Source organism: Nicotiana sylvestris, chromosome 6, assembly GCF_000393655.2.
Source record: "Nicotiana sylvestris chromosome 6, ASM39365v2, whole genome shotgun sequence".
In the NCBI taxonomy this organism is placed as follows: Eukaryota; Viridiplantae; Streptophyta; class Magnoliopsida; order Solanales; family Solanaceae; genus Nicotiana; species Nicotiana sylvestris.
In genome coordinates, this window is record NC_091062.1 from 25,302,662 (window position 1) to 25,316,322 (window position 13,661).

The following is a 13,661-nucleotide window of genomic DNA, read 5'->3' on the forward strand; positions in this document are numbered from 1 at the left end:
AACAGATCAAGTGCAAACGAACATCAAGTGCATGCTTTACATTGTTTAAAATTAGTTTAGTTCTAATACTAGTTTTCAAACAAATCGTTCCAACACCAGCCACCCTAGATACAGTCTCATTACCCATACTCAAAGTTCCAAAGTCACCCTGAGTATAGGATGAGAAAAATTCCTTCGTTGATGTTACATGAGATGCGGAACCATTGTCTACAACCCAGCTTGACTCATCACAAGCAATATTTATCAGATCCACATCAAGGACAGTAACAAGATCTTCTGTAGTGACGGTGGCCACACGATTGCAATTTTTTTTTGTTTTCCTTGTTCTATTCTCCTTTTTCAAAATCCGACATAACTTCTTTGTGTGCCCTTTCTTCCCGCAATGATAGCACTCAATATCTTTAAGTCTGTTTCTGGATTTGTTTATATTATATTCTCTATTTTGAGAACCCCAATTCTTGCTTCTCCTCCTAGAGTCATTCACCAAAACATCTAATGGGGAGGAACCCTTAGATTTTCTTCTCATTTCTTCATTTAAAAGGCTGCTCTTGGCAAAATCCATAGAGATCACACCGCCCTGAGCAGAATTTGATAATGAAGTTCTAAGAATTTTCCAAGAATCTGGTAGGGAACCAAGTAGAAACAGGCCTTGAATTTTTTCATCAAATTTAATGCCCATAGCAGATAACTAGTTTATGATCCCCTGAAAATTATTCAGATGATCTGTCATCGGGGAACCATCATGGTATTTTAAATCCAACATCTGCTTTATCAGAAACATCTTGTTGTTTCCAGTTTTCTGAGCATACAGACTTTCAAGGTGCTCCCATAGGGTCCGAGCATGTGTCTTCCCAGAAATATGGTTCAAAACATTATCGTCAACCCACTGTCTAATAAAGCCGCAAACCTGCCTATGTAACAAATTCCACTCTTCATCTGATTTATTATCAGGCTTTATAGTGGTGAAGGCAAGTTGATGAAAATTCTTGACATAGAGCAAATCTTCCATTTTGCCCTTCCAAATGACATAATTTGTGTCATTCAAAGTAATCATTCTACTAGTGTTGGCTTCCATCATTTATCACAAATATAAATACTATATATTAGGAGACCAAAGTAATTCTTTTCTGATGTGGAAGTTCAAACTGTGCTGCAACCACAGAGCATACTCAGACAGAACCTTGGCTCTGATACTACTTATTGGGAATAATAGACCCGCAAAAATAATATTCACGATATTAGTGATAAACGCGAAACACTAAGTTATGGTTAAATCAACAAGAATAGAAATGCAGCAATAATGACACCAAGATTTTACGTGGAAATCCTTCTGAATAAGGGAAAAACCACGGCCCCGAGAGGAGCAACTGATATAACTATAGTAAAAAATTTTACACTTTGTAGGTCAGAATAAAATACTCCAAAGACCACTACAACACTCAAAAGAAATAACCCTCTTTTGATATTCTCACCTCACTACAATATCGCTCACTCTCTATTTTCCTCCACACAGTCTATTTCTCACAATGCCTGAGAAATACTCTCTGCAACTATTGTGTTGCTTCCCCTTCTATGTGGTGTATTACAAATGGCTCAGAAGCTCTCTATTTATAGAGATTCTATATCCCTACAAATATCATCAGTGACATCAAAAGAAAGAAATATTCAAACTCTTCATTTGAGTGATTCAACAAAAATGGTGGCTGCCAAAAATGACTTAGAAGTCTTTATCACAATTATTTTTCTTCTTCTTCTTCATTTATGGGAATGGACCCCACTGCCAAGGGTTACATTTAAGTTGGCGATGTAGAAATTCAAAGGTATTGAAAAAGTGCGAGCACCTAAGTAAGTGGAAAAGTGCACGGCTTGCTAATGAAATCGTTCTTTCCGTGTATGCTAGTATGGGAAAGAAAAATGATGTCTATCGTATATGGAACAAATTAAAGAATAGAGGTAAGGTCAACAGTTCAAGTTATCTTTCCATGATATGTGGACTGGAAAAGTTAGATGATATTGATGGTGCAGAGAAGATATTTGCCGAGTGGGAAGTGAACCATATATATTTTGACATTAGAATTCCAAATTTGCTCATAGCCATTTACTGCAGAAAGGGTGATTTGGAAAAGGCTGAATCGATCATAAAAAGACTCTTGGAGAGTGGGAAGAGGCCAAACTTTAGAACATGGGATCATCTGGCAGTCGGATATTGTTCACACGATCAGATGGAGAAGGCAGTTGAAGCATTGAAGAAAGTGATCTTGGCATGTGAGCCAAGGTTGAAGACACACATTTACAGTTTGGCTTCCTGTGTTGATTACTTGCAGTCGAATGGAGACGCTGAAAGAGAACAAGAGATTAAAAGATTGCTTGCCTCTTCTCAGCAGAGTATGAAAAGTTTGAAAACTGCATTAGAAGTGTAAAACATGGGTCTGAAGAACTTGATAAAACAGAAGAACGTAACGTGAGGAGACCGGATCATGACTATTGTAGGAACATCTCTAAGGTACTGGATGGAGGATTATTTGTGTTAGAATGTTAGCTTTTGCTTATATTTATTGAGTTCAGAAACAGCTTCAAAGGCGAGTAAAATAACTCTTCAAGTGTAGATTAATTTAACCTGTTAACTCTTACTCAACACCACTGCGTCAACCAATGTTATTCTTAAACTAGTTAATTTACCCGCGCTACGCCCAGTCGTTAATCAAAATTAAAATATGACTAAATAATTTTTATAATTAAAAGAATTAGACGTTACTCTTTGTTCATTTTATCTTCTCCGATCAAAATATTACAATTATAATTTTATATGTTTATTTAAGAATTCCAAAAACAAAGAGATATGTGAAATAAATAAATAAAAAAAATATAAAACAAATAGATTTGTACTTTTTTCATTCTGTGTTAAGGGCGACATGTAAAAATTCATGGCATTTAACACCATTTATTTGAAACAACATAATTCAAAATATGTAAATGCAATACCATATTATTTGTACATATACAAATATATCTGCAGCCATTCTTTACATGCATATGATATAGTTAAACTCTTTTATATAGTTGGGTTCTCCATCGTACTTGCTCATTTTTCAAATACTCAATCTGCATTTGTGAGATTTTTGTATACTTCACATCTCTGAAAACTTCATATTCTTTAATTGCATATGTAATGAGAGATAAATTTAATGTTAAAATATAAAGAACAACTACGTAACGAAAGTGTTAAATATAGTATAAACAACTTACCTCGATAAATATTCATAGGAATTTGATATGCATGATCTATAATCTTTTTATCCAGCCTAGAAATTCCATATGATAAAAGATAGCTATATTTTAAAGATATAAGCATTTATATGATTACATTAATCCGTTTAACTTTAACATCAAAAATAGAATTAATACTGGTACCTTTTACCAAACCATATTATATACTGTAATATGTTTTCTAACTCTGGCATGTGCATAAACAAACATGCCTCCGGGCTTCGTACTTAGAGAACTTTTTTTACGCAATATCCAACAGGCTTGTTCGGGCTAACATAAGAAAGATTAGTTAGAATAAAAGATGACTATCGATAAGAGAATATTAAAAGGTGACTGATCATATAACTTTTCTTAAATGGGTTACCATTTTTTTCTTCATAATCACGCATTCATTTATTTTTTAAATAAAATTTAAAACTTTTGAAACTGTATAAAATATAAGGCAAGTCCATGGAAGATGACAAAATTGGCAAAAGGGTTTTATGAGAAAAAGGAGAAAAGGGAAGTAAAGAGGTGTTGATATGATGAGAGTTTTTCCTATACCTCTTTCCATAACGACTTTTTAATCTTTTTGTTTGTTATTTGCCTTTGATTTTTTCTTTTCATAACGCCCCTGCCGAAACTTCTCATCCAAATTTTTATTACAAAATATCCACTTCTTGCTCCTAATACTTGTACCATCTATTTACACCATCAATTCTTTTATAAATTGATCAGAAGAGAGACCATAAGGATTTTTTTTAAAAATTTTCCAAAAGTCTGCTTCTCTCTCTTAGTATCTACTTTTACCATCTCAAAACACCATCAAATCTTCTATAAACGACAGGAGAGATTACACAAGGAAAATAATAAGATAAAAATGAATAGGTCATTCGCAAACAGTAAAATTTAATGAGAAACCAAAAAGAAACTCACCAAATCCTTATTTGGAATCCCAATTGAACAGACAATTCTATTTTACCATGCCCATGCATTTCGAAAAACTACATTGTTGTTATTATAGCGGGGACCCGAAAGCAAAATACCAAATATATCAGTAAAATAGTTTTTCAAGAATTTGGATTTATGAGGTGTGGATATGAAAGAATAGGCAATGGTGAAGAAAAAGATTTCAATGTGGTTATTTATAAGTATATAACAGTTACAATTATTAAATCATAACTGATGTGGAGTTGAAGGGGTAAATTAAAATAATACTTAGTAGCAACAACATTTTTGATATACACAATTCGTCTTACCATTTGATTTCCGTTACCAATTTTTCTAGTAAGACTTTTCTTCTCCATTAATAAGTTAAAATGTTGGGTTGCTTGAACGGATGCTTCTTAGGTGACCGTTGCTTCTTTCTAAGATGTCATCGAATGGACGCTTCTTCAATATGAAGATAGTTTTTTCTTTCCTATAAGGACTTTTGAGCTTCTAATAAATAAGATAAAGCAAAAAAATTGGAAGAAGAATCCAAAAAAGAAGAAAATAGATAAATAGTAATCTTAGTCTTTAAGAGGTGCCACATCACTTTTTTGTCCCTCCTTTATACATACACTAGTGAATTAGCCGAGCTTATATAATTAGTTCAAACATCTATATTATGAGTCTTTTTAATAATCTTAAAATTATTTGAAATGGTAAAATTAAAAAAACAAGTATATAAAGCTATAAATAAAAAACATATATATATATATATATATATATATATATATATATATATATATATATATATATATACATAAGAAGAAAGACACGCATGAACAAACTAAAATAGGAAATAAACAAAAACAGGAAACAAATATCCTTTTATAGTTCTTATCAACAATATAAAAATGATTGTATAGCGCATGAAGTTGTATTGAGTAAACGATATTTATAAGAAGTTTGTAGAAATTAATACATATTATTCAAATTAATTAGGTAAAAGAAACAGTCAGGAATAGAAAAAGAATCGATACAATACAACATTACAAATCAATTAAATATATCGGTTTAATCTTTTCAAATTCCATCTTGAATGCATGCAATATAGCATATCAGTGGAAAAATGATTGCTAAAGCAAAAAGGAAAAATGAGAACAAAAGATAAAATATCTTTTTCATTTTTATATCTTTTGGCAGTATGATTCAAATGTTTTACATCAAATAAAATGGGAAAACGGCTATTTTAACTCTAATCTACAAAGTGATTCCAAATTACTGTTATACATGGATACATCTACTCCACCTGCATTGCAGAAAGGATTACATTTAAGAAAAAATATTTTCTAATTGGATTAGGACAATATTCCTAATCATAACAAAAACAGAGTAGAGCATAAATAAGCATGTAGCATTACAATCAAATAGCTACAAAACAATTAAAGGATTAACTTTGTCAAAGCTAATTTTGAGTCTTTAAACTCCTTGAATAATTATTTCAGTTGCCGATATTGATCTCCACAAACATGTCCATATAATCAATCATACAACTTATTATATATGTTCAAATAAACTCACTGGAGTTAGTATAGAACATGTTGTTTTGAAACTAACACCTCACTTTAAGTACTCGTAGTAACTTCTTGATGTCAGTAAGATAACATCTTACTTCATCAATTAAAAAAAAAAAGGAGCATCCTTTTGGTAACTATTTTTTCTTTCAATCTTTTTCTCTTAACATAAATCCCATTCTCAAGACAAACACGGCGAAAGCCAAATGGAAAGAAAGAAGAAGAGAAACAGCTTGGACTCATAATCCGCCAAAACCTAATGTAAAAAGGAAAAAAAAGAAAAGAACAGATCAAGAAAGTCAATCATATGTAGGTACCTCAAAACAGCAGACAATAAACGAACGATACATGTAATACAAACCCCCCAAGTTATACCATGAAAATTCAAGTGTATTAGTGCCATAACAGTAGCTAAAAGATTTGATACATAATTAATTTCGATATAGGATAGAAGAAACCCAAGCTTAATAAATTGAGTTATAGTTCTCGGGCTCTTTTTAGTCCTCACCACCAAACCTTTTCGGCTCCTCCATATTTGTAGGAGTGGGGAAAGATAAAAACAAACCATAAAAACCAAAGTACAATGTGGAAACACCAACAAGATCGGACAGAGCAATGTGGAACCCACTATAGCACCAAATCACAACAGATAGACCAAAAATTGAACAAATCAAACCAACATTTCATGCAAAACTATAACGTAGGAAAAGATTATGAGAAGTCCAATAACAACAACAAATCGTTCTAATTACAAAAAGACCTCTTTTGGAATAATATAAAGATTGACAATACTTCAGCCAACAATGCTCTATGTGAGTTTCAATATTTATAGTAGTCATAGCATTCTCTCAAATTGTTCCGAAAATAAATAACAACAAAATTGAGTAAAAACAGTTAGGACAACCTAGAAACCAAAAAGAAAAAAAATACCTGCAAAGTCATGAAGTATCCGCTGATTTCTTCGAACTCCGATTGCTACCAGTGGCTCCAATTTGGCTTCTTGTGTTTGTCGTCTTCTATTTGGGGGAAAATAGTGTAATGAAGAAAAGAGATCCAACGAACGTCTCTTTTATTGGGCTTTGAGTTAATGTTTTGGACTCCACAGTAAAAGACATAATGGTTGTTCATTATTTAATGTACAGAATTTTAGACTTTTTAAAAGTAATAATTGAATGAGAAAGGCAGTTAAAATGCCAAAAAAGGAGAAAAAAGATAATTATAATTGCTGTGCAGATAAAGGTGCCACATCACCTTGCTAATTCCAAGCTTTATATTTATATATAGATACATATATATTAATCCTCCAGTACCACCAGCTTTAAGGATTACGGAGAAACATTAAGTAACACCAATTTCAGCTTAAACTAAATAAAAAAAAAGATATTGCACCCATAAAATAATGCAAAAGGAAAAAAATGGAACAAAATTTTACCATATATACATTAGGGTTGTTCTTCTTTAGTATGTCCATATATAGCCCTTGAGGCCTTGATATAGATGTAACCCAAATGATTGTAAGCAGAATAAAGTTCCATTCTACTGCACACCTCTTAGGAAATTTGTCTACTAACATCACAAGTGTACTCCGAGTTTAAATCCTGCTTAGGAAAGTAAAAAAGCACTCACTTTAGATATTTGATAGTGATTAATGAGAAGCATCTGACTTATCTTTTTCAACATCATATACATGAAGAATCTTGCATATGCAATTTTAATTTGCAATAGAAGCATTAATGATTTGAATATAGTGCCAATACCCAAGAAGATGTGAACTTATTTTAAGAACACAAAACTGCATTGAAGAAGCGTTTTCCTTTTCTGATCTTTCCTAAGGAACGCAAATTAGTCAAATCTATGAAGAAAATGAAGCATATTTTTTAAACAGAAATTGAATTGAGTTTTATATAAATAATAAGGAGAAAATTACAAATAAATGAGAAAAAGGATAAATAGGTTTCTTGGCATTTGAGATATGGGGATTACATAAGCTGTAAATATCAGTTAGTAGAAATAGAATAGGAGTAGAATATTTGTTATTATATTTTGTTAAATAGGATATATATTTGTACACGTGTGAGTTAGTGAGTTAGTTAGAAAGTGATGTGTATATAGGCGGTTAGTTAGGCAATGTAACAATAGCCTTTCTTTGTTAATCTCAGAAATACAGAGCAAAGCTATTTCTTCCTCTCTTCTCTCATCTCTGTCTAACTGTCGTTCTCCATTTGATTCACGCAAATCATCATGGTATCAGAGCTCCAGATCATGACTGCAATTCAAATCTGAAGATCCTGGTGAATCCATAGTAATCGCAACCTCAAATCACAGCTTGAGAGTAAGAGTTAGGAATGGCGGTAAAAACAGATCTCAACCACAATCATCCTCTTTTTCTTCACCCATCGGACACCACCGGAGCTCCGATTATCTCGATTCAGTTGATTGGTTCTGAAAATTACTCCACATGGAGTCGTGCGATGGAGATCCGGCTATTAGGAAATAACAAGCTAGGTTTGATCGACGGTACTCTGAAAAAGGGGAGTTTTGATGCAGAACTAGGCCATCAATGGGATAGGTGCAATGCAATTGTCCTAGGGTGGATCATGAGCTCAGTATCAAGAGAATTGATTACTGGCATACTGTATGCGAGGGATGCAAGAAAAGTGTGGGAAGATCTGAAAGAGCGATTCGATAAGGTAAACACATCGCGAGTCTATCAATTGTAAAAAGCCATAGCAACAATAAGTCAAGGAACAGACAGTGTCTCAGTATATTTTTCTAAACTCAAAAATCTGTGGGATGAATTTGATAGCATGGTTCCTCCTCCGTGTGGATGTGCTAGATCGAAGAATTTCATTGAGTTTATGGAAAAGCAGAAGGTGCTGAAGTTTCTAATGGGTCTAAACGACAATTATGAACAAGCTCGTAGTCAGATTCTTATGACTAGCCCAACACCAAGCATCAATAAGGCATATGAAATGCTTATTGAAATGGAGAGTCAAAGATCTGTGACTAATACTTCTACTGTGGGTGAAGGAGTCGACTTAGCTGCCATGCTAGCTGGTAAAGGAGGAAATTATCAGAACTATCAAAAGCAAAAGAGAAACTGGAATGTGCAATGTGATTTTTGTCACATGAAAGGCCACACAAAACAGGGATGCTACAAGATAATTGGTTATCCTCAAGACTTCAAAAATAAGAAGAAAGGGAACACAAATACTGCATATAATGTCCAAGTTGAAAATTTTAATCCTAACCTTGCAGGTGTTGATGAAAGAAGAGGAGAGATACCAGAAGCAATCAAGAAATAAAATTGGCAAAAAGCACCACAACTTACATCGGATCAGTATGATCAGATTGTGAAGTTACTCAGCAAAGACACTCAAAAAGATATGATGGAAAACATGGTAGGTACAGCTCATTCCTTTATGGCTAAGATGTCAAAATGGAGTTGGATAGTTGATACAGGGGCAACAAATCATATGGTAGCAGATTTAGGGATGTTAATAAATATTAAGAATATTAGTCCTACTAGAGACAAAAGAGTCCATTTACCTAATGGAGAGTGTACAATTGTATCACATGTTGGGAATTGTAAAATCACAGAAACAGGGGAAATGCAAGATGTATTGTATGTCCCAGAAATTGTATACAATCTTTTTTCAGTATCAAAGATAACAAGGGACCTACATTGTTTTGTCTCTTTCTATCCTGACTTTTGCTTGTTCCAGGACCTCTCAAATGGGAAAGTGAGGGGGATTGGTAAGGAAAAAGATGGACTCTATCTGCTAGTACCAAGAGCTTCCTTAAACACTTATAACAATGTACCAACAGTCAAAGGGCTGAATGTTCAGGCAGCTAAGGAGGACATATCTCTATGGCACAAAAGATTAGGACATGCATCTGGAGGATCATTGAAAGAACTTCTGGGATATAAATTGGAGGATTGCAAGTGTGTAATAGATAATTGTAATATTTGTCCTATGGCCAGACATGTGAGACAGTCTTTTCCATTGAGTAGTACTAGAACTACTAAAATCCTTCAATTACTGCAGTTAGATGTATTGGAACCTTGTGGTGTTCCAACCTTTGATGGAAATAAGTTCTTTCTCATAGTTGTAGATGATTACTCTTGTATAACCTAGATCTTTCTCCTGTAATTTAAGAATGATGTCATTATTGTTTTTAAGTCATTCCTTAAGTTGATACAGACACAATTTAATGGAGAAGTACAAACAATTAGAAATGATAATGGTAGAGAGTTTGTAAACTCAGCTATGCAGGATTTATGTACATATATGGGGATAGTTCACCAGAGAATATGTGGCTACACACCACAGCAAAATAGTGTGGCAGAGAGAAAACATAGACACTTGCTTGAAGTTGCAAGAGCTTTCAAATTTCAAGGTCATATCCATATGAAGTTTTGGGGCCATTGTGTTCTGGCTGCAACTTATGTTATTAACAGGCTTCCATTACAAGCACTCAGCGGTAAGTCACCATATGAATTGTTCTTTGGTAGGAAGCCCTTCATATCTCACTTGAAAACATTAGGATGTCTTTGTTTTGCAAGTGCACTACCCAGAACAAACAAGTTTGCTAGTAAAGCCGTCAGAGTTGTGTTTATGGGATATTCTGATGTCACTAAAGGGTACATACTGTATGACTTGGATAAGGACAAGTTCTTTATCAATAGGGATGTGGTGTCTAAGGAGTCCATATTTCCCTTTTCAGGATACAGTTGATGGTGCTAGAGACAAAATTATGCCTTGCATTCCTAATGCTGCTAATGATGTTTGTAATTTTGAAGGTGAAAACATAAAAGGCCCTGCAGCAGGAACAAAACAGCTGGATATCTCTGATGATAATGTAAAAGACCTTATACAACATGTAGAGGATTTACAGGATTCAGACAGTTCTACACAAGAATTACGAGGTTTGGACAACATGTTGCATGATGCAAATCAACACAGTGTCACTGAAGTCCAAGACTCATAGGCCATCACCTTGGAGATCCCTAATCCTTATATAGTACAGATACCTACTAACACTCTCAGAAGATCACAGAGGGAACTTAAAAAACCAGTCTGGTTGACAGATTATGTAACCACAAGGAAGGCAGACAACATTGCCTTATACCCCATCTACAATTATGTCATATATGCTAATCTCTCTACTTCTTATCAGGCATACTTGGGTATATTCTCCTCAGTTGTTGAGCCTAGAACTTTTCAGGAAGCTTCTAAGGATCCAAGGTGGGTAGATACTATGCATACTAAAATTCAAGCTCTGCAGGCCAACAACACTTGGGAGTTGGTCCCACTGCCTTATAAAAAAATAACTATAGGTTGTAAATGGGTTTACAAGGTCAAGCTTAAGGCCAATGGTGATGTAGAGAGATTCAAGGCAAGGTTGGTAGCCAAAGGATACAATCAGAGAGAGGGCCTTGAATACAATGAGACCTTCTCACCTGTAGTGAAAATCACCACTGTGAGGACAGTCCTTTCTTTGGTGTCTATGCATAATTGGCCAGTCCAAAATTGGATGTCTACAATGCATTCTTGCAAGGAGACTTACATGATGAGGTCTATATACATCTACCACAGGGTTTTACAAGTCAGGGGGAGTCAAAATTGGTTTGTCGACTTGTAAAATCTCTGTATGGTCTAAAACAGGCAAGTAGACAATGGAACTTAAAGCTGATAGAGGCATTGGTGCAAGCTGAGTTCAAACAAAGCTGTTTAGATCATTCATTATTCATCAAGAAGAAAGGAGCAGATATAGTGGTAATACTGATATATGTTGATGACATGTTAGTTACAACAAAAAATTTGAAGTTGATTGAAGCTACCAAAGCCTTCTTGTAGCAGGCTTTTAAGATCAAGGATTTGGGAGAGCTAAAGTTTTTTCTTGGCATGGAGTTCAGCAGATCCAACAAGGGTATTTTGATCAATCAGAGAAAGTATGCATTGGAAATAATTTCAGACATGAGACTAAGTGGAGCAAAACCAGCCTGGACACCATTAGAGACAAATGTCAAACTGACAGCTCTAGAATTGGACAAGCTAATGGGCACAACAGAAGATCAAATGTTGGAGGATGTAGGCCAATATCAGAAGCTTATTGAGAAGTTGTTGTACTTGACTATGTACATGCCAGATATTGCATTCTCAGTACAAACCCTCAGCCAATTTATGTAGCAGCCAAAGAAATCTCATTGGGATGCAGCCATAAGAGTAGTGAAGTATATCAAAAGGGAAACAGGATTGGGAATCCTGCTGAGCAGTCAAAGTTCAAGTAAAATCAATGTTTTCTGTGATGCTGATTGGGCCTCATGTCCTAACACTAGGAAGTCAGTATCAGGTTACTTGATCAAACTTGGAGCATCACCAGTTTCATGGAAATCAAAAAAGCAAAACACAGTTTCAAAAAGCTCAGCTGAAGCTGAATATAGAAGCATGTCAAGTGCAGTTTCAGAAGTGGTCTGGCTAACAACATTACTGAGGGAGTTGGGAATAGAAGTGGATCTACCAGTATGTGTGCACAGTGACAGCAAAGCTGCAATGCAAATATCAGCAAATCCAGTGTTTCGCAAAAGAACAAAGCATATAGAGATCGACTGTCATTTCATTAGACAGAAGATACAGGAGGGACTGGTGAAAACTCAATATATTCCTTCAAAAGAGCAGCTGGCAGATATTCTAACGAAGGGATTAGGAAGACCACAACATGAGTATCTAGTTGACAAGCTGGGAGTGCTCAATGTCTTTGCACCTACCAGCTTGAGGGGGAGTGATGAAATGGGGATTACATGAGCTGTAAGTATCAGTTAGTAGAAATAGAATAGGAGTAGAATATTTGTTATTACATTTTGTTAAATAGGATATATATTTGTACACATGTGAGTTAGTGAGTTAGTTAGAAGGTGATTTGTATATAGGCGGTTAGTTAGGCAATGTAACAGTAGTCTTTCTTTGTTAATCTCAGAAATATAGAGCAAAGCTCTTTCTTCCTCTCTTCTCTCATCTCTGTCTAACTGTCGTTCTCCATTTGATTCACGCAAATCTTCAAAACATTGCTCTATGCAACCATCCCCATGTTCTTTTATTAGTACAAGTTTTTTATACGATAGTATCTAGACTAACTTTTGCATATTCCATCAAACACTTTTTGTTTCCCATCAATATGTGTATCAGATGCTTTAATTTGCTCACCACAATTTAAGCAGATAAAAAAAATTATTCAATGATTTTTGCCTCTGCTTGAATTTCTCTGCTATTCTCTCATTGTTTTTTCTAGTTTCTTTGGATGTTATGTTGTACCTTCAGGTATAGATGTCAAATAATTCTTTGAAAATCGACTGACCTACCAAAGCAAAACTTACCGAATCGATTGTTCTAGTTTTCTTAGTAAAATCACACATTTCGTTATAAATTTATGATCATACTGAATAATAGGGGCATGTTTTTATTTTTCTAAGACATAAAAAAAAATAATGAACTAAAATGCATAAATTATATGTATAAAATATAGTATTACATATGTTATGCTTAAAAATAACAAAGCATTAAAAATTTTGACCTCGAACCGTGGGATGGATTCAGATGACAACGGCTATACACATCACTCAAACCTGCGCAATTTTCAGAAGCTTTGTGATATTTGCGTCAAAAGTCAAGTCTATACTTTTGTTACAAATGATAATTTATGTCTTTTACACTGCAAATTTTCATATAGCAACCATTAACTGCTCTAAAATAGAATAATATGTATTTTTGGTATGGAAGTGTACAACCTGCGTTGTTGTAATCGGTGTTTTAAAAGGCGTGAGCGTAAGTCGAGCTGTTTTATATATGCCTCAGCGAGGTATAAGCCCCGAGGCACAGAGCATATATAAGCCCCATAAATAATTAATTTTTA

At 34.3% G+C, this 13,661-nt stretch overlaps 2 protein-coding genes across 2 annotated transcripts; both read left to right on the forward strand.

The window, feature by feature from the left end:
• The first annotated feature begins 1,901 nt into the window (after positions 1–1,901).
• LOC138870376 (pentatricopeptide repeat-containing protein At2g20710, mitochondrial-like) lies at positions 1,902–2,420 on the forward strand. The gene has a single exon (XM_070148176.1). It carries the CDS (start codon positions 1,902–1,904, stop codon positions 2,418–2,420), a length of 519 nt encoding a protein of 172 aa, XP_070004277.1.
• Positions 2,421–8,092: 5,672 nt separating this feature from the next.
• LOC138870377 (uncharacterized) lies at positions 8,093–9,052 on the forward strand. Its single transcript, XM_070148177.1, has 2 exons — positions 8,093–8,437; positions 8,618–9,052. The coding sequence occupies exons 1-2, from the start codon at positions 8,093–8,095 to the stop codon at positions 9,050–9,052; spliced, it is 780 nt and encodes a 259-aa protein (XP_070004278.1).
• The last annotated feature ends 4,609 nt before the right edge of the window (positions 9,053–13,661 follow it).

What these genes read in the sequence shown, in the direction of transcription:
- LOC138870377 (XM_070148177.1), top strand. Translation starts at nt 8,093, where the DNA reads ATGGCGGTAAAAACAGATCTCAACCACAATCATCCTCTTTTTCTTCAC. An exon ending in TGAAAGAGCGATTCGATAAG is followed by an intron (nt 8,438 to 8,617) that starts GTAAACACATCG and finishes ATGGAAAAGCAG; the next exon opens with AAGGTGCTGAAGTTTCTAAT.
- LOC138870376 (XM_070148176.1), top strand. Translation starts at nt 1,902, where the DNA reads ATGGGAAAGAAAAATGATGTCTATCGTATATGGAACAAATTAAAGAAT.